General features: G+C 42.3%; 2 protein-coding genes across 2 annotated transcripts in view; both read right to left on the bottom strand.

The window, feature by feature from the left end:
- gmds (GDP-mannose 4,6-dehydratase) overlaps positions 1–14,464 on the bottom strand; it is a 43,246-nt gene extending 28,782 nt beyond the window's left edge. Inside the window, exons 1-5 of the mRNA XM_087785114.1 lie at positions 14,283–14,464; positions 13,656–13,700; positions 11,586–11,673; positions 11,337–11,446; positions 1,542–1,734 (exon numbers count right to left, since the gene is read on the bottom strand). Coding sequence (XP_087641240.1) covers positions 1,542–1,734; positions 11,337–11,446; positions 11,586–11,673; positions 13,656–13,700; positions 14,283–14,381 — 535 coding nt within the window. The 5' untranslated portion in view covers positions 14,382–14,464. The remainder of the gene's footprint in view (positions 1–1,541; positions 1,735–11,336; positions 11,447–11,585; positions 11,674–13,655; positions 13,701–14,282) is intronic.
- Positions 14,465–15,402: 938 nt separating this feature from the next.
- Positions 15,403–22,121, bottom strand: mylk4b (myosin light chain kinase family, member 4b). The gene is made up of 12 exons (XM_087785101.1): positions 21,681–22,121; positions 20,540–20,603; positions 20,224–20,473; positions 19,988–20,166; positions 19,685–19,790; positions 18,932–19,025; positions 18,762–18,871; positions 17,849–17,990; positions 17,718–17,788; positions 17,467–17,595; positions 17,170–17,401; positions 15,403–16,489 (listed from the first exon to the last, which is right to left on the bottom strand). The coding sequence occupies exons 1-12, from the start codon at positions 22,119–22,121 to the stop codon at positions 16,445–16,447; spliced, it is 1,863 nt and encodes a 620-aa protein (XP_087641227.1). The 3' UTR covers positions 15,403–16,444.
- Positions 22,122–26,613: the final 4,492 nt, after the last annotated feature.

Genomic DNA, 26,613 nt, shown 5'->3' with positions numbered 1-26,613 from the left:
ACCTGACGCCAGCAAAAGAGTTGAAAGAACAGCAGGACAAAGCTGCACATTTGTGGTTGAGGGTCGATGGATGAACTTTGAGGTCAGAGAAGAATGTATTGAAGTAGATCAGTGCCTTCAGAATATTTAATAGTTCAATTTGACAATTCAAATGTTGAAACTTTAAATTATTTGATTGAAATGTTATTTTGAATGTAAATATTTTTTTAAACGAATAGTCCAATTAGTTTTGTTCTCTTTAAAATAGTTGAACGAAAAATAATAAATATTTTTTAAAATGTTTTTATTTTTGTTTTTATAGAGTTTGATATTCTAATTCAAATTTCCCTCTCATCTTAAATCATTTACTGTACTATTATATTGTTATATTTAATTAAAAAGAATATTGAATGTATTTTTGAATCATTAATATGGAACTGTGTCTAAAAAATGTAATTTTAAAAATATTTAATTCTTTATGAATATATTGCTTCAAAAACGAATTTTCCCTTTCAATAATACAATGTATTAAATAAAATGATTCCCAAAAATGATTCAACGCAAAGAGAAAAATAAACTCCTACACTAATCCATTCTAGGAGTGACTTCAAGCGGCTCTTCTTCTTCACCCAGTACTCAGAGACTTTTTCCATCTTTCATTCCCTCCTCTGGACGTGTGATTACTTTTGTGTCACGGCTGCTGTGAACGTTATGCAACGTTCCGGGTGAAGTCGTCACACTCAAGTTTCACCTCGAGAGCGTCCTCCTCCCACATAACCAGCAGAGAGGGAGGCTCCCCGTGATTCATGGCGGAGGTCAGGGGTCGACTCCGAGGCAACCCTCACTCATCTGCTCCTTCCAGATGATGACGGATGAGAGCGTGTCAGCGCCAACGTTTAGACAAGAGAAGAAACCTGAGCAGACCCACGTGTCCGTGTGTGTTTGACTGTGTGTGTGTATCCATGTGTGTTTGACTGTGTGTTGTGTGTCCATATGTGTTTGACTGTGTGTTGTGTATCCATGTGTGTGTGTCCATGTGTGTTTGACTGTGTGTTGTGTATCCATGTGTGTTTGACTGTGTGTGTGTGTGTGTGTTTGAGATTATTTGTGTTGTGTATCCATGTGTGTTTGATTGTGCATATGAGAATGTGTGTCCTTGTGTATCCATCTGTGTGTGTGTATGTGTGTGTGCGTCTGTATGTGTGAAATAAAGGTGTCTTTGTTCAAAGTGAGAGCAGCTCAAGACTTCTGTCAGACGTTTGGCCTCAGGGTGTGAGGAGAGTGTAAATCCTGCAGAGAGCCGCTGAACACCAAACACACACATGCTCCTACACACACACACACACAGGTAACGAGAATATCATAAAACAGCCTTATCTGGACTTTTCTTGTCCACAAGTATACTTTCTTGGACTGACTTGACTCTGGGTGTGAAGGAGTTAATGATCCAGTTGAACTAGGATTCAGTGTGAACAGTTACACATCCTTCCAGCTAAGCGCAGCACCAGGACACACACAATACAGGCAAGCAGCAGGTTTGACAACACAGGTGCTTGAGTTACCGTAAGGCGAGCGTGGGTAGAAGGGCGTGGTCTCCTTCTGTGGAATCTCCTGCACTTTTCCGTAGAGCTCACTGGTGGAGGCCTGGTAGAACTTCACGCTGTTGGTCAGGCCGCATGTCTTGACCGCGTCGAGGAGACGCAGAGTTCCGACGCCGTCCACGTTGGCCGTGTACTCGGCCAGCTCGAAGGAGATCTGAACGACAGGGACATGTGCGACACAATTAGGTCACACACGAGAATGTGGTCTCTAACTGAAGTACAGTATTGTCGGGACCAATTAGAAGTCACTAAACAGAGCGGTGTGGAAAAAGTGGTCGACAGCTGTGATTGGTTGGCTGGGCGGCAAAGCATTGCAGAAGATGTAAGTAAGTAAGTAATATTTATTTATATAGCGCTTTTCGAGACCAGGGTCACAAAGCGCTTAAACAATCAAAACAATACTCAAAAAAGTACATAAAGATCAAGATAATACTGAGAACAACACAGGAGTTCGAGAAATTCAAGGAAAAGCCTGAACAAATAGAAACGTCTTAAGATGTTTCTTAAAGGAGTCAGTAGATCCATCAAGCGCAAAGAGAGAGGAAGATCGTTCCAAAGCTTAGGAGCAACAGCCTGAAAAGATGTTCAGGTCCCCTTACGGAGAGGGTTGTGGAGAAGGTAAGTTGGTAAGTTGTGCCTGTGTGTGTGTGTCTACGTGTCCATATGTGTGTATGATTGTATATGTGAGTGTGTGTACGCCAGTGTGTGTGTAAGATCTAGGTCACCACACCAGGTGAGACCGGCCTGGCCAAGGAAATTCTCTGGTACAGCACAGCTTCCCCACAAGGCGGATAAAGAAGCCTTATTCAGAACACTGAGGCTCTGTGGTGTACAGACACACACACACACACACACACACTCACAAAGCAGCTGACTCTTTGACAACTTAAATCAAACAATTTGTCTAACTGCATGCCCTCTCCTCATTATGCAAGTAGTGTGTGTGTGTGTGGCTGTGTGTCTGGGACCAGGCACGATTGTGTTCTGGGAAAGGGGCCAGACGTTGAGGATTGGAGTCCGAAACTGAGCTCAGAACCTCCAGACTGATGGTTTTTTTGGGGGAGCAGATGCCAACACTACAGGTCTGGTAGTGGTCAGATGTGTCACCACAAGTGTAGGCGATGAGGTCATCATGGGCCGTATGAGTCTTAGTTGTTGAATACTGACATGACCAACAGTGACCTCTAGGGGTAACCATACACTTAAATATCATATTTTGTTTTCTGTGTACAAAACCTTATCGATTTGTTTCATTATTAATATTGTTTTTTATTAAATTTTTGGCTTTCAAATCATATTATTTTATAATATTATTATTTGAAGGTTAATATTTCTATAAAGTGTGTAAGAGATTAAACAATAACATTTTCAACTAACAAGCGAATATTCACAGCGTTTGTGTATTGGCAAGAATCTGGTGGAATGTTAAGTATCACGATACAAGGTCAACGATGCGATATATTGCAATTACTATAAGAACGCGGATATATTTGTAGTATCGCCCTAGTACTTGCGTCTGGTGTTGCAGGATTTACAGACCACATGACTCTCGACAAAGATGGAAAACAAACTATTTCCAAACATCAACTGAATTAGATTTGCCGCCACTAGATGGCAGCAGTCATGACGTCCTCCACAGCTAAAGGAACCATGAGATCATGCAAGACCCTGGCGATGACTAAAGGCCTGGGAACACCAAAAACACCAAAGACATTTTCGGCAAAAGTGTTTGTCTCCGTATGTGCGACAGCGGGTGACGCTGCTGTGTGTTGACGCCACAAAGAAGTGAAAACCAGAAATGCTTTGAGACAAGTCGACAACGGTAGGTGTATTCAGCCGTTGAACGAAAGATGAAATAAAAATACGAGCGATAACGACACGAATATGAAGCGACTGGCATTGACAGCCCTTGGTCTTCTTGCCAGACGGCCAATAATCTGCGCGGTGTGTAAAGGCCTTAAGGAATGGAGGATACAGTCGACTCCAGCAGCTTTTAAAGTTGATGTTTGGAAATAGTTTGTTTTCCATCTTTGTCGAGAGTCATGTGGTCTGTAAATCCTGCAACACCAGACGCAAGTACTAGGGCGATACTACAAATATATCTGCGTTCTTATAGTAATTGCAATATATCGCATCGTTGACCTTGTATCGTGATACTTAACATTCCACCAGATTCTTGCCAATACAACTCCCTAGCACCTCTCCATGACCATTGACCTAATTGACGCATCACATTGACACAACACCACACTGACTGTGGAGTGACTTGACCTCTGGTCCAATGAGGATACACTGGCAAAGATAAATCTGGGATGTCAGTCAAATCTCTAAGCTCAGCTCCTCTGGCCCACAGAGGTTTCAAACATCAAGGAGGTCCACAGATATATCCACAGGGGCCTCCTCCTCCCTCAACAACATTGTCGAACCAGCAATGACTGAACCCTTGGCACGAGCCCACAACTGTTGCGTCAGACTTGCCTTTAAATCCAAGACTCCGTATCAGTCACTCAGAGTGCATCGCCGTGATTTATGGCCGAATGCGCTCAAGACTGAGGGAGTGTGCGCTAAAATTATCCAGCAACCTGTAGCTGGTAATCTCCATTCATAACGCTCATACATCTGTCTCCTCCACATCAGAGCCTCGCGGCTTATCATCTCCCCATCTACAGCTATACAACACATGTCAAATACTCATGGCCCAGGGGCCAAATCAGGCCATTTTATGTGGCCCCTTGGATTGTTGATTCAAATCAAAGTATATAAATGTTCTCGTTGACCTATAAAGATGTCAGTGTCAGCGATAAGTTAAGGACCATATATTATCAATGTCAACAGTTCCAATATCAGTAAACTAAATGTTCAATTTTCTTGGTCAGTGTCTGAAAAAGGAGGAGAAATCCAGAGATACTAAGATATATTGGACCTCTTAGTAGAAAAAAAAAAAAAAAACATATATTGCGTCCGCAGTCTCAAACTAATTGTTTCGGACAGTTTGGTAAATATTAATTTTGTTCAGCCCGCGACGGCTAAAGCAATGTCGCCACTTGTGAGATTGAGTTTGACTCCACGTTCTTACAACCCTTAAGCAGCTTTCATAAATCAAATGTAATTAAAACATTTTCTCTGAAAGTCACTGTCTTGTCGTAAAGAGGAGTGGTGGAGACGCATCTACCTGGTACAGGAAGTCTGACAAATGATTGATGTTCCTGCACTGGTACAAGAGTTCAAGAATGTAGAAGGTTTGATTAAATTCCTTTCCTTCCAGGACAGTTCTACATTAATTGGAAGTTTCTGTATAATCTGTCTACCCTATCTTTTAATACTGGTTTCTTCGAAGGTCTTGATAGCAATATGAACATTAATTCACTTTGATTTTCAGCCAATCTTCAGTCGGGCCACAGGAAATGATTGGGTGGCCGGATTTGGCCCCCAGGCCATGCAAATTCAACTTCCACTTTTGTGCTGGCTAACAATTTTCGAAAAAAAAGTCAGCATTAAATAGAACAACATTGTGACAGACGTCATACCAGCACACATATTGGTGATAAAGCAGAAGCTGGTGGACAGCAAACAGCAAAAGAATGTGCAGTAGAGCCAAACTCCTCAAGGAACACTTTTCTTCTGTAAAGTCTGCTTCCTTCTCATCTTAAAGGCAAATCTTAAGTCTTTAAACATGTTCTTCTTACAATTTCAATATTGGTTGAGAATTATATATTTTTTAAAAGTACATTTACAAGAGAATCTCAGTACTTTAAGTGAAAGACTATTCAAGTTATTCACAGCTATGTTTCTATATATTATATATATTGACATTTTTTAAGAGATCTGTAATGATTGGTTCAATTTGAACCATTAAGACTCATTTAGTATAACTTTACAGCTGTTATTTTAACAATGCTTTCACTACGCTAATTTGTATGGACCATCCTATGAGTGTCACGTGATCACCAAACTGCTTTACAAAGTGTTTAACTTGTTTGGCAAGGTTGCAGTTACACTACTCTGGGGGGAGATGGGAACGATATTTCCAATTGTACGTATTGCTGCTTTAACACTTTTTATATGCAGTTTTATTCTTTCATTAAATTTTAAGGTTCAATTTTCTATAAATTCCACAATTATTTGGTTTGTATGTAAATTATTTTAATTTAATTATTTTACAATTTCATGATCAACAGTGGCACTGATCCTCCTCTCGACTATAAGACAAGAAAAAAGAAACCCAGCAGAAAACTAATGTTGTAGTTGTAAGTTCGATGTCAACCTCAGCTCCGAGGCCACCGAGTTCCCAGAGAGAAGCTCCGGCACATAACCTCAGCTGGAGACGGAAAATGTTGCCGTCCCTCCATCCTCATGCAGTGAGGAAGAACCAAAACATCAGCCCAGATTCTAAGATTGTGCAAGTTCAGGCGACACAAGTAGACAGAAGTTCCTGCTGATCATCACATCGTCCCACGGTCCAGAAGTAACCTGGAAAACCACAGGAATGAAGAGGTCCGTCCAGCTGTCCCAAAACAACACTTCGGAGCAGATCTATGTCTGGAACAACAGCCTGCCTTCCTCTTCCAATGACTTTCTGAGAAACTAGTTCTCTGTGTCAAATAGTGTGAGAAGGAGGATGAACACATGAGGCAGAAAGTATGGGTGCCGATAAGTAAGAAGGTAAGTAATGGTTATTTCTAAAGCGCCTTTCTAGACCAGGGTCACAAAGCGCTTTAACAATCAAGAACAATACACAGTTAAAACTATATACTATAAAAAGCGATTTAAGACAAACACAGGAGTCTAAGAAAATCAGGAAAAAGCCTGCACAAATAAAATGTTTCAGATTTCATTTTCATTTCAGATCTGGGTCAGAATTCTCACTGCAGAGTTTTGTATTAACTGCAGGCGAGACAGCTCCTTCTTGTTTAGACCCGAGTAAACTGTTACATTAGTCTAAACGAGAAGACACAAACGCATGGATTACAAGCTCCAGATCATGTTGTGACAACATTTTCCTATGTTTAGAGATTTTTCTCAGTTGAAAGAAACAGTTTCTGGTCAGTTTTCTGCAGTGTTGAACTAGAGACAAGTCTTTATCAAATACAACACCCAGGTTTCTAAGGCTCAGACTGTCGGGTGTCTGACGCTGTCGGGCAGTCCTATTTGGTCTGACGTAGTCTGGCCCTGTCCCTCGAAAAAAATGCCTCGTACACACCAAAGACACTGTCGGCAAAAGTGTACGTTCTGCGCACGTGCGACAGCGGGTGACACTGCAGTGTGTTGACGTCAGAGAAGTGAAAACTGGAAATGCTCCGAGACTAGTCGGTGGTTTCACCCGTTGAGCGAAAGATAAAATAAAAATACGATGTTAACGCGAAATGAAAATACGTACACGAAAATGAAGCGACTGGCATTGTCAGCCCTGGGTCTTCTTGTTGTGGAAGTAAGACGTCGCAGAAAAAACGCCTGGATCTCACAGAGGCTCACAAGATATAGAGAAATAATTGTGATCATGTCAACAATATTGTGTATCATTATTAGCACACCATGAACATGAATCAGACACGGTGATAATGTACAAATGTTGAGATGAAGGTGACTAGATAACACGCCTCACTTTCAAGGGCTGAGGTTCAGGAATGTCCAGGTTAAACAAGACAAGAGAATGATCACTCAGATGGACATCATATACTGATATATTAGAAATGTCCAGGCCAAGAGTAAAAAACTAAGTCTAAAATGTGGCCTTTGGTGAGTGGGTTCAAAAACATGTTTCTCAGAATTAAAGGCTTGATGTGATGTCATCAACATGAAGATTAAAGTCTCCAAGAATAAGAACAGATTCCAACCACTGCACTTGCTGTGACCGTCCTCCACACTTACACACAAATAACCTGAAAAAAACAACTAGCCGTGACCGCCCTTGCCTTTTAATTTGTTAATAAATACTGGTAGCTTAATTGTTTCGTTGAATGAACATAATAAAATCGTCCCGACGTGACAACGTTATTTAACATTTTCAACTGTTCAAAATCTAACGGTAAAAGTTAACAACATGGGCGAGGCCATTTTGAAAGCTTGTAAATGTTATTGCATTATTTGTTGTCAATTAAATGACTGAAAATCCATATTGAAGTTGTCACTTTATTTTCTTGTTGTTTTCAATAGGTGTTAACAAGAGCATGATATATATATACAGGTATATATATATACATATATATATACATATATATATATACACATACACACATTTGCATTGGTGCCCCTACTTTAAAAGAAATGTTTGCCTTGGTGCCCTAAAATGTATGCTCTTCTTTAAGTCAAGACAATAGACTATGTCTCATCCTCTGTGCTTAAAGCTCTTGTTAAATCTCAACGGAAACAAGATGAACTCGTCCTGGCCCAACAGTCTCTCACGCCTGCCGTCAGTCAACAACTATTTCTGATCTGGACTCTGGAGGCTATCAGGTGTCCATCCTCACACTCCTCTTCCTCAGCAGTACCCCAAAACCTCCGGCCCCGACGACCACAGCCCGTCAGGCCTGGAGTCGTTTTACCAGACTGGTCGTGGGAAGACATGCTAATGTGAGGCTCCAGAGACACATTCAAAGAAGAGAATATGAAATCTCTTCCTCTTCTGAAAACACTCCATACTTAATCTGCATATTCACACATTTTAAACCTGCAGCGGCTTCCTGTACAGGAAAGCGGGTCAAAAACCGGTCCCAAACGGGAAGAACTTCTGTTTTCATAGGTGGAGAAGATGAAGTTAATGTTGGTGTCGCTCCTCTGTTCGCCACCGGTCACCGCGACAGTCGCCCGATTCAGGAGTCAACGTCTGTGAGGCTTCATCCACACAACCACAATCCTTCTGAAACACCCAGAGGCCACCGGATACTTTTACATGGTCGCTGGATGCTTGGCTCAAATAAAAATAATGTTGATATTGTGACCTTTAAAGATGCCAGTGTTAAAGGTATCTGTCAAAGATTTGGTTTACATAATTTTAGATCTAGACTGATGGATTAAAATGGTAATTTTGACCTCATTCGATAACTGATTAACAGGCTGCTGTAGACCACAGCCAACTTCAAAACACAGACACAATGTTCTTGTCTCACATTGTTCAACAAAAGTCTTCCCCTTGGACACCAAGATACACTTCCTTCAACTCAGCAAAACAGAGTCAGTCTCAAGATATCTTCACTGACCTGTGTAAAATGTTGAAATTAAAACCCAAACCGTAAAAATCTCCAATACAATATTTTATTGGTATGAGAAATCATACTCGTGGACTCGTTGTATAAACAAAGCAGGGCAGGTTTTCACATTAGTTTAATCTTCACTCAGGACAAAAACTATATTGAGAGATGTGTAAAAAAAACTGAGAGTGAACCCTTGTAACACGGTGGAGGTCACAAAGAGACAGGAGTGAATGTAATTTTGGTGCGTAAATGAAAGGATGAATTGTGCAACTCTTCGGACAAAGTTCTAAGTAAGTATAGGGTGGTTTGAAATCGGGTTGAATCAGCACAACGGCGGAGGTCACACAGGGCCACGAGAGGCTACAGTACAATAATAGATGGAGACGTTTGCCAAGAGAATTCCGGAGGGACCTGCCTGTCAGAGGCGTCTCTCCATCTGACAGCAGTTTAAAAGAAAGATGCTATTGTGTGGCCGATAGTCTTGCTGAGGCTACGCTCGTAAACAAACAACCGCATACCTCACCGACAGTCCTGGTGCTGAGCCAAGAGCTCGCTGGCAGCAGTCAGCTGATGGTTTTCAGCGGCGCTCTGCATGTACACCCGTGCTCACCATAGTTCTCAGGCACACAGCTCAGATTCCTGACATGTCTTGGCACAAAGAGCTTCCCTTCAGTCATAGGTGACAGGTGAGTTGCGAGGGCATGCTGCGAACCCGCTCCGCTAGTAGCTGGTAGAACCAGACGAACCGACAGTTTCAGCGGCGATGATAAGATATCTCGCCGAGATAAATGTCCGACTTAAGATGTCTCACATTTATCAAAACATGGCTCTCATGGAAAACAAACAAACAAGGCAGTGGAGCGTGACTATGTGAACATCCTTTCACAGCTACGCCATCATCAGGACAGTATTCATTTATTAGACTAGAAATCCCAATATGAGTCCAGCAGAAATTATGTCTACAAACTCAGTGAAGAGTGTAAGAAACTTGAAGTTGATCTATGACTTGTTTGAATTCTGATTGTTGCTATGTGTATTGTCAAGTACGTGACTCTGGTGTTGTCGATTTTACAGACCGCGTGACTCTTGACAGAGACGTAACTGCTTTCATTTGCTTTGAAACCAAAATATTTCATAACATCAGCTTTTAAAGCTGCTGGAGCCGACTGTATCCTCTCGTCCCATGTCATCGCTGGGATCTGGCACTGTTCCTTTAACTCAAGAGGTCGTAATGACTGCTGCCATCTAGCAACCGTCATTTCCTTTTTTTTAAACAGCAGACCTGAGATGTCCATGACCTGATCAACCTCCAGATGACCTCTTCTGTCCACCTGAACCACTCTGGCATAGTCGACAATAAAGATCGTTTGAAGAAAACAAGTGCAGGTTCCAGCCAAACTTAGCTCAGAAGATAATTTTTAGATTCAGGAAAACACTTTGCAAAAGAGGATTCTTTGCAACCTTTGTGAAAAAAAAAGACAAAATTTATAATTGTATACATACACAAACATCAGGACACCACCATTATTAAAGTTAAAAAAGCCCAGAAACTGGTCATATCCCCCCACAGAGCTGAAAAGCTGTATAAAACATGCTACACAACCAAATCCATAAAACAACTTCTATGTTTCAAGAATGTTTGGGTTGGCTAACAGCAAAGTAGTAAGTTCCCTCGAGTGGGAATCGAACTAGAAACCACAGCTAAAACCCTTTTGTGATAATAGCCAGTAGGCTAAAAGGTTGTTGTTGTTTTTTTTTAAAATACAAATCAACATTACAATATAATAGAGTGTTCATTTTTATTGCAACAGCCTTTTCCCTTTATCTTTTTTTTTCTGTGGTGGTCCGCGACCCTGCACACAAACCCTTTGGAACTTTCCAGCTTGTTGTTTTTTCTATGTAGATCATTGAGACTGCAGATTTTATCCACTTTTGTATCTTCATTATTTATAAAGTTTTATTTTAGTTTTGTTTTGTTTTTTCTTACTCTGTACAAAAAATTAAAAATGAATTATTTCAAAGAATAAATAAAAAGAGAAGCATAATCGCGTTGATCAAACGTTCTAAACTCAACCTGTGTGACGTCATCGAACTTTACAACAACCCTTCAAAGCTCACTGCTACCGCTTACCGGCCACAGGCGGGACTACGCTCAGATAAAGACAACCAAAAGTCTCTCACAACGTTCCACACCCACCATCCATCCTCAAATGCGTCACGTGACCCACAGAGCCACAACAGCAGAGTTTGTCTTGGCTCAGGAGGGACTGTTCTTCAGTGACCTTTCACAGGCGGACCGTCCCAAGTTTTTAGTTCCATCGGGAGGGTTATTTTCTGCAGCACAAAGCTGGACGAGCATCCCATACAGCAGGGGTCCTCAACTTCACAAACGGCTCCTGCTGGACTGAACCCTCAAACATCCTTGACAGATTGTACTTTGAACATATTGCAGTCTCTAAAAAACGTTTTACAATAAATATGATGTGCTCTGTTAGAACTTATATGTTCTGTCTCCTCAAGTTGAAAGACGAGCACGATCCTCTCGGGGCGACCCAGCGAGACCTACCTTGACATGGCTCTGAGCTCCCAGGTTGTATATCTCTGTGGGCTTCACCAGGTTGATAATCTTCACCAGACAAGTGCTGTCGGTCAGATCTCCGTAATGAAGCTTCATGTCTGTGGCACAAACAAGTTTGATTGAAGCACCTTCTGAATTGTACAATAGAGAAACAAAACTACTTTCATAAAAGACAAGGATAAACCTCCTGCTTCACGACTGAACAGATACTTGTGTTGGAGTGTGTGAGTGACTCACTTCCTTCTGTGTGCGTCTGAGGATTCTGGTAAAGGTGCTCGATCCGTCCCGTGTTGAAGGAGCTTGAGCGGCGAAGAATCCCGTGAACCTGCAGACAAAGACGACATCCGGTAAGATTTTGACTACGAGCACACATGCACCCCAGCGTTGACCCATGTCTCCTGCCTATCAGGAGTCAGGTGGTCTTCCTTCTGTGCATGAGGATCCTATTACTCATGCAGACGCTCGTGCTCCACACCAGATTATTTAAATTCATTTGTACTAGTATCCTATGACTCAACTCTGCTCCGACATGTTCTGAGGAAGTTCTGGAGCGGGTAGATAACTGGACCAGAACTACAGGGAGTCCATCGCCGTGAGGACCCCTGACCTCTTCTCCCTGTCTTCACCCAACACTTCCTGGCGGCCTCTGGGCTCCTCTCTGAGCCCCAGCACTGGCCCCCGTGCCAGAAGAACCTTTAGGACTGATCCGGGCCACTTCCTCCCGGCGGTCCCTCACAAGAGGATGAAAGACTCGAGAGCAGTTTCAGGGGAAGCGAGGTCGTGCTACTGCCAGGAAACTCAGCAGTCACATGAGAAAGAAGCAAAGAGAGTCGACCACAGCTGGACTGACTCCTGACCTCATCTGTAGCATACACGTTAGAGTCTTTTCATCTCATATCCACTTTATCTTCCTTCTGTGCATCAGAGCTCCAAAAGAAATATCCAGTGGTCAGGTGGCACAGCAGCGCCCCCTGTTGTCAAACCAGTAGATAAAGCTATGAAGACGTCCAGAAAAGTATAACGTGAAGAGATAAGTGAAGTGTAACTACAACGTATCACAACATAAAAGATATTCTTTTGTACAAGTCTATTATGGAATGTCGAGAAGACATAGTAGGACAAAAATGCATTTTGACATGGAAATCTTTCGTCTATTAAATACAATAAATGGTGAAATTTATCATTTCAAATTATGATTTATTTTTTAAATAAAATTGTTGCTTTTTAAGTATTTTATCATTTAATTAAACTATTTCTATTATGAAAGAAATTATTTTTTAAATGTTTAATTATTTATTTAGAAAATGTTAACATTTTCAAAATAGATGATTTTTACACATAGAGTTTGATATTCTAATTTCATTCATTCAAAAATAAATGTTCTAAAGTCAATATTATTTAATTGGCACCCGTTTGAATTAATTATTAAAATGATGGTACAATAGTGTCAGAGAATACCAAAAGAGTACAGAGCTACTTGATTAAACTTTCAGCCAATAACGTTCCGTGTCACATATGTGCTCTGTACCTATACTACCATATACTACCATACTACCTATAATTATATATTTTTAGAAAATATTACATTTTATTACCTTTGTTAAAAATTACAAAATACCTTTCAATAAACACATGATTTAATTGAATATCTCCCCAAAAAATATTCAGTGTCTAAAAGACATTTAAATTAAAAAAAATGTCAACATTTTAAAAGTTACATTTAGGTTTAATATCCACCAAATCCCCACATGACAGCATGTAATTACAAGGAATCAATGGGGGGAGGGGAAGAAGATAAGGAAATACAAAAAATTAAACAAAAGAAAATGAAAATGGGATATACACATTTTCCTTATTTACATACATATTTATGGATGTATTTATTTCATTTTGAACTTATAAATGAATGTATTTAGGTCCACTTAAACACATTTCAATATGTACTTTTTTCCTGTTGTCCCTACTTTAAACTGCTCCTTTATTACCTTATTGTGGCATTCCATACTTACTTGCCACCTGGACTTGAGTAAATATTAATCTCATAAACAGCCCGGGGTACTGAGCGGCAGTTTGCCCGGATGGCTCACCTGAACCATGTACATGTCAGTGTGTATAAAGTTGATTTAGTAAAATTATGTCAATAGAAATAATTGAGCAAAAGCTGACAAGAAGTCAGGTAACATTTTTAGCTAGTAGTTACATAACCAAAAATAGTATTTGTTGTAATAGTACAATATTGACAGGATGTCAGGAAATGTATAAAGATAAATGACTGACAGGAATTGTCAGTGTGCATAACTCACTCACCTCGTATCCTTTAGCGAGGAGAAACTCCGCCAGGTAAGAGCCATCCTACAGAAGACAAAACACAGGTGTGAGACAGGTGTGAGACAGACAGGTTTATTGTTAATATCCGAGTGCTTCAGCAGAACCTTAGACCACCGTCAAGAATCAATCTAGGCTTTGAATCCTGTGTGACTGCTTTATATGCGTTTTTTCACAGCCAGGTTAGTTATTTAGTTAAAAATAATTCAATAAAACAACACATTTTATTGAAAGTCACCTTTGGAAAACCGACAAGGCCACTTTACAAGTAAAGTAAACAAGGAAAACAATAACATAAAACAAAAACAGTAAAAAGTATTTAGTTCCTGTTCAACTTGCATGGATAATAATTCAGAAGTTGTAATCTACCCTGGAACATTCTTTATACATTTAATGTATATACGTATGACTTGCTTTTGCAGAAAGGAGATAAAACACTGATTTTAATAACAGGATCAACAACAATAAACAAAAAAGTTAAATTAAAAACTACATGAGAAACTCGCAACACGATGACAAACTGTTTTAATGAGGGATAAAATGGTTTAAAATGAATTTGAAGAGCCAGCGGAAGTTGTGAGGAAGCATCCAGACGCTGTCAGAGCTCACCTGCCCGGTGATGCCGGTGATGACTGCCACCCTCCTCGGCTTCTTCGCGTCCCCGGTCGCCGCGGAACTGATGCCGTCTGCCGCGGGACACTCGGCCATGATGTCTGAAGTGGACGTCCGTGGTCAGTTTACAGAACTGATGTCTTCTGTCCAACTAAGTACTGTCAGCATCCGAGCTACACCGGCGGGGATACCGGAAGAGAGCAAATAAAGGAAGCAGCTGGAAAGAGACTGGGGAACCACAGCGACACCTGCTGGCCGGAATAAAAAACGTGTTTTCCTCTTTTTTTGACATTGATTATTAAACATTGTAACACCTGATTTAACTTTCAATAATCCAACTAATAATAGTTATTAACAGACGCAAGTAAATGTTCAGTAATTTGTACAACTTTACTTTCGTAATAAACGATTTTTGTACGGCTTAAATCTCGCAATAAAATAAAAATAAAAATGCATGAGTGACCCGAATACTCGTCGTAGATTTGACTGCAAAGAGGCTCATATACTGACTGGGTCATTTCCCTTTTGTTTTCCTCTCCAATTCATCCAGGACACAACATTTTTCTAAATTAATATTAAATAAAACACATGTGGTTGCAAAAGATCTGACAGCTGTGTATTCATATGTGAGCATCTGTTTTAAAAAGCTTTTTTATTTCACGGTTTATTAACAGTATTTATTATAATACAGTTCTATTTATAATATCCAAAATATAGAACCATAGAAAATGTTTCTCACTTTACCACCAATGATGTTTAGGAAACCACAACTTTGAATTGCCAACATTTTTTAGAGAATCAGAAAGTGTTGTCAGTGTTGTAAACACAAAACAGGATTTATTTGGGGGGTAATGAGAGTATAGAATAAAATTAAAAACATCAAAATAAAATAAAATGAGATGAATAAAGTACAATACAATGAAAAAACATAGTGGGGATTAAACAAATGAATAACAATTTAATGAATAATTAAATAAATCTAAAAACATTAAGAAGTGTTCATGATCCAGACATCAGACAGGCATATAATTGTACCACAAGTGTTTTTCCCAGCAATGATGACACATACTCAGTCATATATGTGCTTTGTTTATATATTTATTTATATGTACACATCTGCATGTTTCATTCAAAATAAAATTTGAAAAAAAGTGAAATAAATCAAATGAACAATTCAAAAATACAACTAACGACAACGGAATCAGTCAACGTTGGGACCTCTAACAACTAACACGCTGTCTGGAGGTGAAGCGACTATGAGCTTCAAGTACCATCTGGTGGAGGACCAGGACGCCAACTCGGTCACGGTAGGTAGTTTTCTGTTGTTCCTTCATGGAAGGTGAGAGTCTGGCTGAGCTCAAACGGGACACAAGAGCATGACGAGTTAATAATAAATAAGTTGAAATAACTCTAAAAAGCTTTGCGACATTCTTCATAAGACTCCAAGAAATAAATGCAAAACACAAAATGTTTTAAAAGAAAGAAATGAAGAGGAGAAAGATGAAGTTCAGGCGGTGTTCGCGACAAGAATCTGTGACATGGTAGTTGTGTAGTTACGATAGACGTGCAGCATCACGGAGCTCTAACCAGCCATCGGTAACATAAAACATAAAGTTGTGTTATCGAAAAACACAATCTTGCCAGGAAATAAAAGTTTGTGTTGATAGTTGTGTTTTGTAACAGTGCACCAAGTGTAGCTGCTTTAGTGCATAACACAAAACTGTTACGCAACAACCGAAGTAGCTGTCAGGTTGTGTGTCTGTGAGTGGTTTGTGGTGTACAGGCCATTGTGTAACTAAAAGAAGATACGTAGGATTGATACACTTCACTAACGTCGGCCATATAATATTTTCATGAGCCTGAGTTGTGCTGGTCAGAATGTTTTCCTGTCACAGAGTCCAACAGTGATCACACATTTGTTGCTCACTAAAGCACACGCTGGTGTTCTCTCAAATGTGTCACTAAAGCTGTGTGTCGTCAGCAGCTGTGTGAGGACCACAGTAGAGAGCCCGGCTGGTGTCTCAGGTCCGGTCGGCCTCAGGACGTCCTCAGGGGAAGCATCCAACAGTGAACTGGTGCAGCAGCGTTGGTCCAGTGTCGGGCTCCGGAGCCCGGCCAAGTCAGCACCGAGCTGAGGGCCTCGGGGTGATTCTACCTGTCTAGCTCTCTGGGGTCGGAGGGCGAGGAGAGTGACACCGCTTCTTCTGCAGCAGAGAGACAGAAGTTCAGGAATGATAGGGTGAGTTATGGATGGATGACGGATAGATGTATGAAAGGGGGTGATGGATAGATAGTGAAAGGAAGATGAAATCATAGATGGATGAAAGGGTAAGAAAAGAGCTGGATGGATGAAAAAGTGAGTGATGGATGAATAATGGGAGGACAGATGAAAGAGTGAGTAATGTTAAATCACTGATCGAGGGAAGAAAGGGTGGTTGGATGAGGCAAAGACAGATGAAAGGTTTAGTAATGGGTGGATAATGGAAGGATAGAAGAAAGGGTGAATTGATGGAGAGAAAGGATGATGAACGCATGGAAAGATGACAGGGTGAGTGATTGATGGATGGTGATTGGATGATGGTTGGGGGAAAGATGATGGATGAAAGATTAATAGATGAAAAGGTGAGTGGTGATGGATGAAAGATGAATAGATGAATGGCTGAGTGGTGATGGATGAAAGATGAATAGATGAAAGGGTGAGTGCTGGATGGATGAAAGATGAATAGATGAATGGCTGAGTGATGGATGGATGAGAGATGATTAGATGAAAGGTTGAGTGATGGAATTATGAGAGATTGACGAATGATGGAGTGAGCGATGGATGGAAGTATTGAATGACAAATGGATGCGAGGTGGATGATGATGGCGGGATCAGAGGACAGACCTTGAAGTTGAGCCGGTAGTGCAGGTTCCGGTCTGACAGCCAGGGGTGCCGCAGCGACTCGGAGGCGCTCATCCTCCAACTCTTGCTCTTCACCAGCAGCAGCGTGATGAAGTCTTTGGCTTCGTCCGAGATATCGGAAAACTCCTCTTCCTCGAAGTTCCACTGACATGCCAGGATGTTGTTCAGCGTCTCGTTGTCATCGTCGCCCAGGAACGGAGAGAGTCCGCTGATGCTGAGAGAGTCGGGTCAGAACCATGTGTGTGTGAGGGTGTGCGTGTGTGTGTGTGTGAGACTCACAGCATGTAGGCGATGACGCCCAGACTCCACATGTCGGTGGGAAAAGACACAAACTCGTAGTTGATCACTTCAGGAGCCAAAAACTCAGGAGTCCCAAAGTTGACCTTCAGCTTCTCCCTGGGTTTATACCTGCACACGCAACACCAGAAGTCGTCAGAACACACACGTAAAACAGACAAGAATCACACAAGAATCTGGGCCCAGACCAGACCTTCCGCTGGATCGGGCCGGCCCACAGAACAGAGCTTTACCTTCTGGCAAGACCGAAGTCTATGATCTTGATCTTGTTGGTGGCTCTGTTGACACACAGAATGTTCTCGGGCTGGAAGAGAAGCAGAACAGGCATCAGGATGTGACCCGACCTGACGCTGAGAGGCGGTACCTTCAGGTCCAGGTGCAGGATGTACATCTTGTGCATGTACTGCAGCCCCTCGCAGATCTGCCGTATGAACAGAACCGTGTCCAGCTCTGTCAGGTTATAGTTCTCGTCGATGATCCGGTCGAACAGCTCGCCGCCCTCCACACTGAAGACACGTTAGACACACACAAGTGATTAGACACAACAACACACACTGACACAACAACATACTACTGCATTTGCTCACATGACACACACAAAAAAAACAACTGGAAACATACTAAAACAACATCACATACTAACTCTACAACACACACTAAAGCAAAAAACACAGCTACTGCTGCTAACACAACACAGAACAACACACACTGAAACAATAACACAAACCAAAACAACAACACACACTGAAACAACATCACACACTAACACTACACCACACAATGTTACACAAAAGCATGGCTACTGTTGCTAACACACAACACACTTACACAACAACATATTGCTGTTGTGTTAACACAATAACACACACTTGCTCAACACTCGCTCACACAACAACACACTGTTACAGTCTCTCACACAACAACACACCCTTACTGTCGCTCACACAACAACACACTGTTACAGTCTCTCACACAACAACACACTGTTACAGTCTCTCACACAACAACACAATGTTACTGTCACTCACACAACACAATGTTACAGTCTCTCACACAAGATCACACACTGACACAACAACACAACGTTACTGTCACTCACACAACAACACACTGTTACAGTCTCTCACACAAGATCACACACTGACACAACAACAACACACTATTACTGTCACTCACATAACAACACACTGTTACAGTCGATCACACACTGACACAACAATATCAAACATTTACTGTGGTTCTGACTGTTGTGAACACCGTGAGTGACATGAACGTACTACTCCATGACAAGGATGATGTCGTGGCGGGACTCGAAGGCGGCGTAGAGCTGGATCAGGTTGGAGTGGTTGAGTTGGTTCATGACCTGGATCTCGTTCCTCACCACGTCCTGCAGAGCAAGATGGAGGCCATGAGTGAGGCAACACTCAACACACCTGGAGCAGCTCACCTTCTCCTTCTGACTCTTGGCTTTGATGATCTTTGCGGCCAAAGTCAGGCCCGACGAGTTCTCCACGCACTTGTGCACCTGACCGAAGCGCCCCCTGGTGGAAGACATGCTGAGTCACACCCTGTGTACAAGTACTTTTCTAACACACAAACAACAACAAAAGCACACACTGTGCTTGCATGAATCTGAGTGTGTATTTAACTGTGTGTTTGTGTAAATGTGTGTTTGGGCCTGTGTGTGTGAATCTGTGTCTGTGATAGTGCTTATGGTAAACATTTGTGTGTGTACCTCTGTGTTTTAAGGTCCGTGTGAGAATGTCTATGTGTGTGTGTTTAGATGTATCTGTGAGTGTGTGTGCATATACATGTGTATGTGTGTACCTCTGTGTTTTAAGGTCCGTGTGAGAATGTCTATGTGTGTGTGCATATGTGTGTTTGTGCATCAGTGACTGCTTGCATGTTTTAGCGTGTTAGTGTGATTATGATTCTGAAGTGTGTCATTAAGTGTGTTTGGTAAATGCATATGTGTAATCTGCATGTAAATGAGTGTGCAAATATGTGTTTGAGTAATCATGTATGTGTACGTTTCTGTGTGTGTGCGTGTTTGTGTTCAGGTTTGTAAGTGTTTGTAAGCGCCTGTAAGTGTGTTCCCATGTATCTGTGTTCCCATGTGTGTGCGCTTGTGAGTGGGTGCGCCCAATGATTCCTGCAGTGATCAAGTGACTCTCTGCTGGTTCTGGTTCTGGTCACTCACCCGCCCAGGACCTCGTCTCTGTTGATGGTGTAGAAGGAGGCGATCTGGTGAGGTTTGGGCGTGACGATGCGGTGGTCGAACGGGGCCACAGGAGGAGGACTGGAGTCTGAGGGGCCGGAGAGAGGGATGAACTTCAGAGAAAAGGAAAACAGGGAGCCTAGCAGGGGGACTCCCCAGAAACAAAGCTGCTTAAAATAGAATCACTTCTCTGTCAGCTGCGTTACCTGATTACCATCAGATCCCGGGGAACCTAAAACCCGAAGGTCAGCACCGTCATGTGACACGTTCATGTCAGATACTCACCGATGAAAAACTCTTTGTTGGTGGTCTCCTCCTGCTTCTCCTCCTTCTCTGCCTCCTTGCTGACCTCCTCGCTCTCCTTCTCTCCCTCCTCCTCCTCGTCCACGCGACTCTTCTTGGACTCGTCCTTCACCAGGTCTTCCCCCGTCACCCTGCGCTTGCTGCAGGTCGCCACGTCCTCACTGTGGAACACCCCAGAGTGATTCCACGTCTCCAGGGCTGCGGACGAACACCCGTACCTCTCTGGAGGGACCTCCTGGTCCTCCTCTTTGTCTGGACCCCCCACCATCTGTACCGGGCTGGACTCGCCCTCGTCATCCCCCGAGTCCTCGAAGGTCGTCGCTTCCTCGTCATCCTCACTCTGAGACAAAGACTTCTTCCTGTCGGGTCCTCCTGGACCTTCTGCTCCTCCCTCAGAGAGACTCAAGTCTACGTTCTGCCGGTTGAGCTTCTCCACCTGCTCCTGCAGGAATGGCTGCACCTCAGAGTCTGGTGGGAACAAATCAGAGTCATCACAGGTTCAGGCTCCGGTGGCAGACTTGTGTCTCGGGGTACCTGAGGAGTCTGGGGGTCTCTTCTTCTTCTCGGTCTTCAGGTTCTGCTTCTTGTCATCTTTGTTCTGAAAACACAAACATGTCGGATCAAGACAGAGGCTTTCAACCATCAACTCATGTCGAGGGTTCAAATCCCTCCCACTTCTGTCCTGTACTCTATGTTCTCTCTGTCAGCACACTAGTGTGTGTGTGTGTGTGTGTGTGTGTGTGTGTGTGTGTGTGTGTGTGTGTGTGTGTGTGTGTGTGTGTGTGTGTGTGTGTGTGTGTGTGTGTGTGTGTGTGTGTGTGTGTGTGTGTGTGTGTGAGAGTATATGCATGTGTGGATTCTCTAACCTTGAAAGATTATGTGAGTCAGTCTGTACATTACAGTATGTCTGTGTGTGTCTGTGCGAGTATTTGTGTCTCTTTATATATACTGACTCTGTATGTTTGTATGTGTATGTCTGGGTCTTTGTGAGTCTGATCGTGACTACATGTGAGTGTGTATGTATTTGAGTGTGTGTTTGTATGTTTTTTGTAACTTGTGCTAGTTTTTTTTGACTCTGTGTGAGTCTATGTGTGCCTTTGTGTCTTTGTGAGTCTGTGGGAGTCTCTATGTGTGTCTATGTGTGTCTCTATGTCCATGTTACTGTCATGTGTCTCTGCATGTGACCGTATATATTTAAGTGTGTGTGTGTTTTTTTTTAATGTGTCTTTGTGAGTCTTTTCTTCCCTGTGTGTGGCTGTGTTTATATTTGAGTGTGTGTTTCTAAGTTTTTGTGGTTATCTTTTTGGACTCTGCATGTGCGTGAATGTGTGTGTATACTTATATACTTGAGTACTATACTGTCTACTCGTGTATATACGGTTTATACTTGAGTGTGTTTTTTATATTTGTCAGTGTGAGCCTTTTTTGTCTCTGTGTGTTGCTGCAGATTTTTCCAGCGTTTGTCATTGTCACTGAAGTGCTAATGTAGCTGAAGCGCTAATTGAACTAACCTGCTAACGATGCTAACAAACAGCTCAGGTGACACTAAAGCAACAGCACACCGCTGTGGCTGAAGCGCTAACCTAGTCGAAGTACCTCAGCGTAGAAAGGAAACACTGACCCTGATGTTCGGACCTCTGAGGTCAAAGGTGGTCCGGCTCTGAGGTCTCCTCACCTTCCTGCCTCGACCCCGCGGTGGCTTGAACAAGATCTCCATCAGTCTGGAGGACTTGACCGTCTCCCCAATGAAGCTGATCACATGCAGGGTTCCCTCGGCCAGCTTCTCCAGCCCCTCCAGACGCCGGTTCTGGTTCTCCATGCCCTCCTTGACCCGGCCCACCTCCCCTCTCAGCTCCATGTCACCCTCACGTCTCAGCAGGGCCAGGTCCTTACCCATGAGCCTCACGTCCTGGGACAGCGAGTCCAGTCGGGTCAGAACCGTGTGCTGCATGGCGAGCAGACGCTCCATCTGACCGGACAGGGAATCCACTCCGGACTCGTAATCCCCGCCGGACGAGGACGGTCCGATCAGAGACTTCCTGCCCGCTGGCTTCTGGCCGTGCAGAGGTTTTGGATCGTACATCTTGGCCAGAGAGTTGACAAGACTGGACGTCATGACTGCTTCTCCCGCAGGTCTGACTGAGTCCTCGACTGAGAGCTCAAGAATAGAAAGTGCTGCTGTTCTCACAGTGGGCCGGTCCAGAGCGGGCGATAAGAACCCGGCTCAGTGTGAGCGACATCTGAGCCACTCCACGGTCCAGTCAGGTGTCAGAATGTGAAGAATCCAGGGCCCGGAACACGACGCCGGGAACACAACACCAACCCGTCGACGACAACAGGAAATATTCGCAGAAACACAATGACTCGATGGCGGTTTCTCCGTCTCTTTTCAGCACCACTGGGGACTTTTGCAGAACTCTGAATTGGTCCCAAGGTGCTCAAGTTTCCTGTTGTGCTAAACCGGTGGTTGAATTGAACATTTCAAACAAGTGAATTGCTGTTATTTTTCTGCATAGTATTACTTTTTTGAATTCACTTGAACAATTTAATTCAGGAGGACTCTGGAAGAATATACTGATATATGTTGAATTTGCTTTTATTGAATCATTTAGTCAAAAAATATGGATGTTTTCAAAATGAATGGATTTTCTTTTACACATAGAGTTTGATATTATAATTCCAATAACTCAAAAATAAATGTTCTTAATTCATTATTTTTTAATTTGTAGCCTTTTAAATTCAATATAAAATGTTGATATAATAGTTCTTCTACATCGTCATCATGTGATTGTCTGCGCGTTACATGATTGGCTGAAAGTTTGATCAAGTCGCTTCAATCTCGTTTGGTATTGTCTGGTGACATTATAAGAGCAAGATTTAAACCGAATTAAAAAGGTAACAAATTAAAAAATATTTAATAACAAAAAAATGTATTGGCATTATTTAAATTAGAATATCGAACTCTATGTTTACATTTATTTGTATTCATTTTGAAAATATTTATTTTTATTTTAATAGTTAAAAAAAAAATCAACCTTACAGAATACATTTTTTTTTAATGAAATTATATTTTTTTAAATGTGATACTTAGAAAGAAAAACATATCGATACAAATATTAAAGAAATAACATTTGAAATGTAAAATTCAACCGTTCAATAATAATTTGTCACTGATTTCCTTACATACGCATCAATGCTTCGTCCACGTTCACAATAGCAAGCTCACAAGTCCGTGTTGGCTCCAGTGACACCTGAGACCGAGTCAGTGGACCTGAGCGAGTCATTGACGCTGGGAAAGTTCTGGAGGTCCAGTTAACACGTCTAAACGTGTCTCACAATTAGAGTTGGGCCCGCTGAGCCGGAACAATCTGACCCCTTCAGTTGACACGCTGGTTCTGACCGGAGGAAACAGCAGTTGTCCATTTACTGGTTTCTTCGTTTGAAGGACAAAAACCCGATCGTTTCGCGCGGTCAAAGATCATGTGATCGAGTTCGCTCCCCGGCATCAGAGCGGGTTTAACCGTTCCTCCGTTCGGTCGGTTGTGACCTTCACACTTTCTGACCACCAACGCGTGACTCATTTATACAGCGAGTCACAAGCCATGTATTGACTCGTGAGGAGCAGGATGAACCTGATAGTTTGACATCAGCGTCCACCAGGGGGCTCTCTACTGCAGATGCCACATTCTCTACTGAGCCATAGACTTGAGTCACTCAAACTTTCCCCCAGGTTTAACCTACACGCATCACAATTGAACGTCAGCAACACAAATACAAAGTGAGTCACTGGTCCAAACAGCCGCGCAACATTTATAGACGCTGACTTCACAAATATCTGGAACCTGGTCCTGGCCTCGAGTCCGGGTCTCCCCGCGACACATAAGCTTGAGGCGGCCATGTAAGTCGCTCTGAGGACCAGAGCCACCGGACATTACTGAGCCAGAGAGCACCAACCATCCTGCTTCTGCGTCCGCCTGTGACCTCCCTTCAGTCCTTTATCACAACACTGACCAACCACAAGTAGTTTTTCCAGATAAACATTCCTGACAGACGTCACACACGCACATACACACACACACACACACGCACACGCACACGCACACGCACACGCACACGCACACGCACACGCACACGCACACGCACACGCACACGCACACGCACACGCACACGCACACGCACACGCACACGCACACAACTGCAATGATAGCCTTTAAGTTCACACCTCGGCTGCAGTGATAACAATATTAAGGACACAAAACCACACACACTCATAAATGCACACACCAAACACACACAAACGCGCAAACAAGAGGAAACGCATACACACGCAAACACATATACACAACTGCAGTGGCACTTTTAAAGTTCACACCTTAGCCGAAGTGATGACATTATTGAGGACACAGAAACAAACACACACACACACACACACACACACACACACACACACACACACACACACACACACACACACACACACACAAAGTCCTTTAAAAAACTCAAGCTGATGTAAAACCCAACGTAAGCAGTGTGTGTACATATGTGCGTTTGGGGCGTGTGTGTTGCTGTAAAACGGTTACATAAGTCGCAAAAACATAAATAGACGATGAGACGGTGAGTTTGTATTCATCAGTTGTCTGTTGAAAGTTATGTAACAGTAGGACAACTGGAGGAGGAGTATGACCTCTGACCCCTGTAGATGATCGAGGATCCTCCAAATACACTCACACACACGCTGACACATGCACACAGTTCATCAGTGTTGCAGTCGCTGTGTTGTTGTTGCAGATGTCTTTGAACAAAACTAATAATGTTCTGCTTTTATTGTGCCCGTAGTCCATTGTATATCTATATCTAGCTATATCTATATATACATATATCTATATAAATAGATATTATATACATAGATATAGATAGATATATACATATATATAGATTGCTATACATATAATTAGATATAAACATGAAAGTACATTTTTAAACCGAAGTGAGGAATAATAACACACCAAGCCCTCGTCTCGTGTCCGTTCACTCGTGTCACTCATACCCACAGAACAACATTCATTTTCTGTTCTGTGTCCACTGGAGGGCAGCAGATCACCAAGTGGTCACCAATCCAGTGGTCAGCAGGAATTCAGGAGACATCTGAGAACCCAGTCACACACACACACACACTCTCTCTCTCACTCACACACCTACACATACACACACCCACTGACACATACAGATTGTAGTTACATGGAGGACAGTGCAGGGTGTAGTACCCCACACTTCTGCTAGAGGCTGAGACCAATATTAAACACAGATTTAGTGAGGAGGGTGCGTGTTCACACACACTTACACTACAAATCTCAAAAAAGCGATTTTTAGATAGAAATTCCTGTTGGAGAATCTATAACACATTTCAAATGCTAACATAATGAGGAAACTTCATTTAGTCCCCAGTTGGCCCCACACTATTTAAGTGTATTATGAAACGTAGACTCTGCTATTGTAACCTCTCGTTTGCCGGGATTTCAGATGGGGGAGAATTTTATAAAGTAATAACTTCGAAACATGGTCATGACGAGAGACTTACTGCATCTTTCAGAGGAACATTTGAAACATGTGAGTCAGGAGAGTTTTCACATTAGTTGCACTTCAAGTAAATGCATCCAGCACAGACGCGCAAATACATACACACACATACAAATACACACTCTCACACATATACGCACACACACTCTCACACATACATACACACACACACTCACACAAACCAACACAGACACACAATCTCAAACCAACACACATACATACACACACAAACACACACACCCATGACACTCTCACACATACATGCACACATGCAGACCCACCCATAGAGACAACACACACTCATTCACACACGCACAAACACAGGCACTCATACAACAGCTATCACAAACACACATACACACACAAAGATACACACAATCAATTACTCTAGTTAAAATAGTGTGAATGTACAATTTCGTGTTTAGTTCTGGTGGTCGTGATGTGAGTCATGAGAGGTCACTGAGGTCAATGTTGTCTCAATTCTTGAGTGAGTCTTCTTGCACAGAGACTGAGATCACATTTCTCCTGTATTGTCCTCTTTTCATCGACCTCCAGTACAATTTTAAAATCCTTCACTTAGCTTTACATGTTCTAGCACCAACATACATCAAATCTAATCCAAACATATCAGCCTTCTAGAATGTGACCATCCCTAAACTCAGATCTATTAGCTATACCACAAATCTCTAAATGTAGATGTAGATCTCCTTTTATCTCCATCCCCCTCGTCTATTTTCTTCCTCTCAAGTCGATCCCAGCATGAGTCTGGTTCTGCTCAAGGTTTCCTCGCCCCTGTCGCACCTTGGTTGTCCTGTTTTTCTCTTCCATTAAAAGGTACTATTTAAACTTCACAACAAATAATAAGTGACACTTTATATAAAATGAAATCAGATCATTTATGTGAGTCTTTGTGTTTAACATCCTTGCTCTGTCGTCGACTAGTTACATCTTGATTCATGTCATCAGTTACAATAATGTAGTGAATACACGGCTTATAAGGGGGCGCACATGACACAGATATACACACACAC

The sequence above is a fragment of the Callionymus lyra genome, chromosome 2 (assembly GCF_982586985.1).
Source record: "Callionymus lyra chromosome 2, fCalLyr1.hap1.1, whole genome shotgun sequence".
Classification (NCBI taxonomy): Eukaryota; Metazoa; Chordata; class Actinopteri; order Syngnathiformes; family Callionymidae; genus Callionymus; species Callionymus lyra.
The sequence above is the reverse complement of the archived record's forward strand: the minus strand, read 5'-3'. Positions and strand labels throughout refer to the sequence as shown.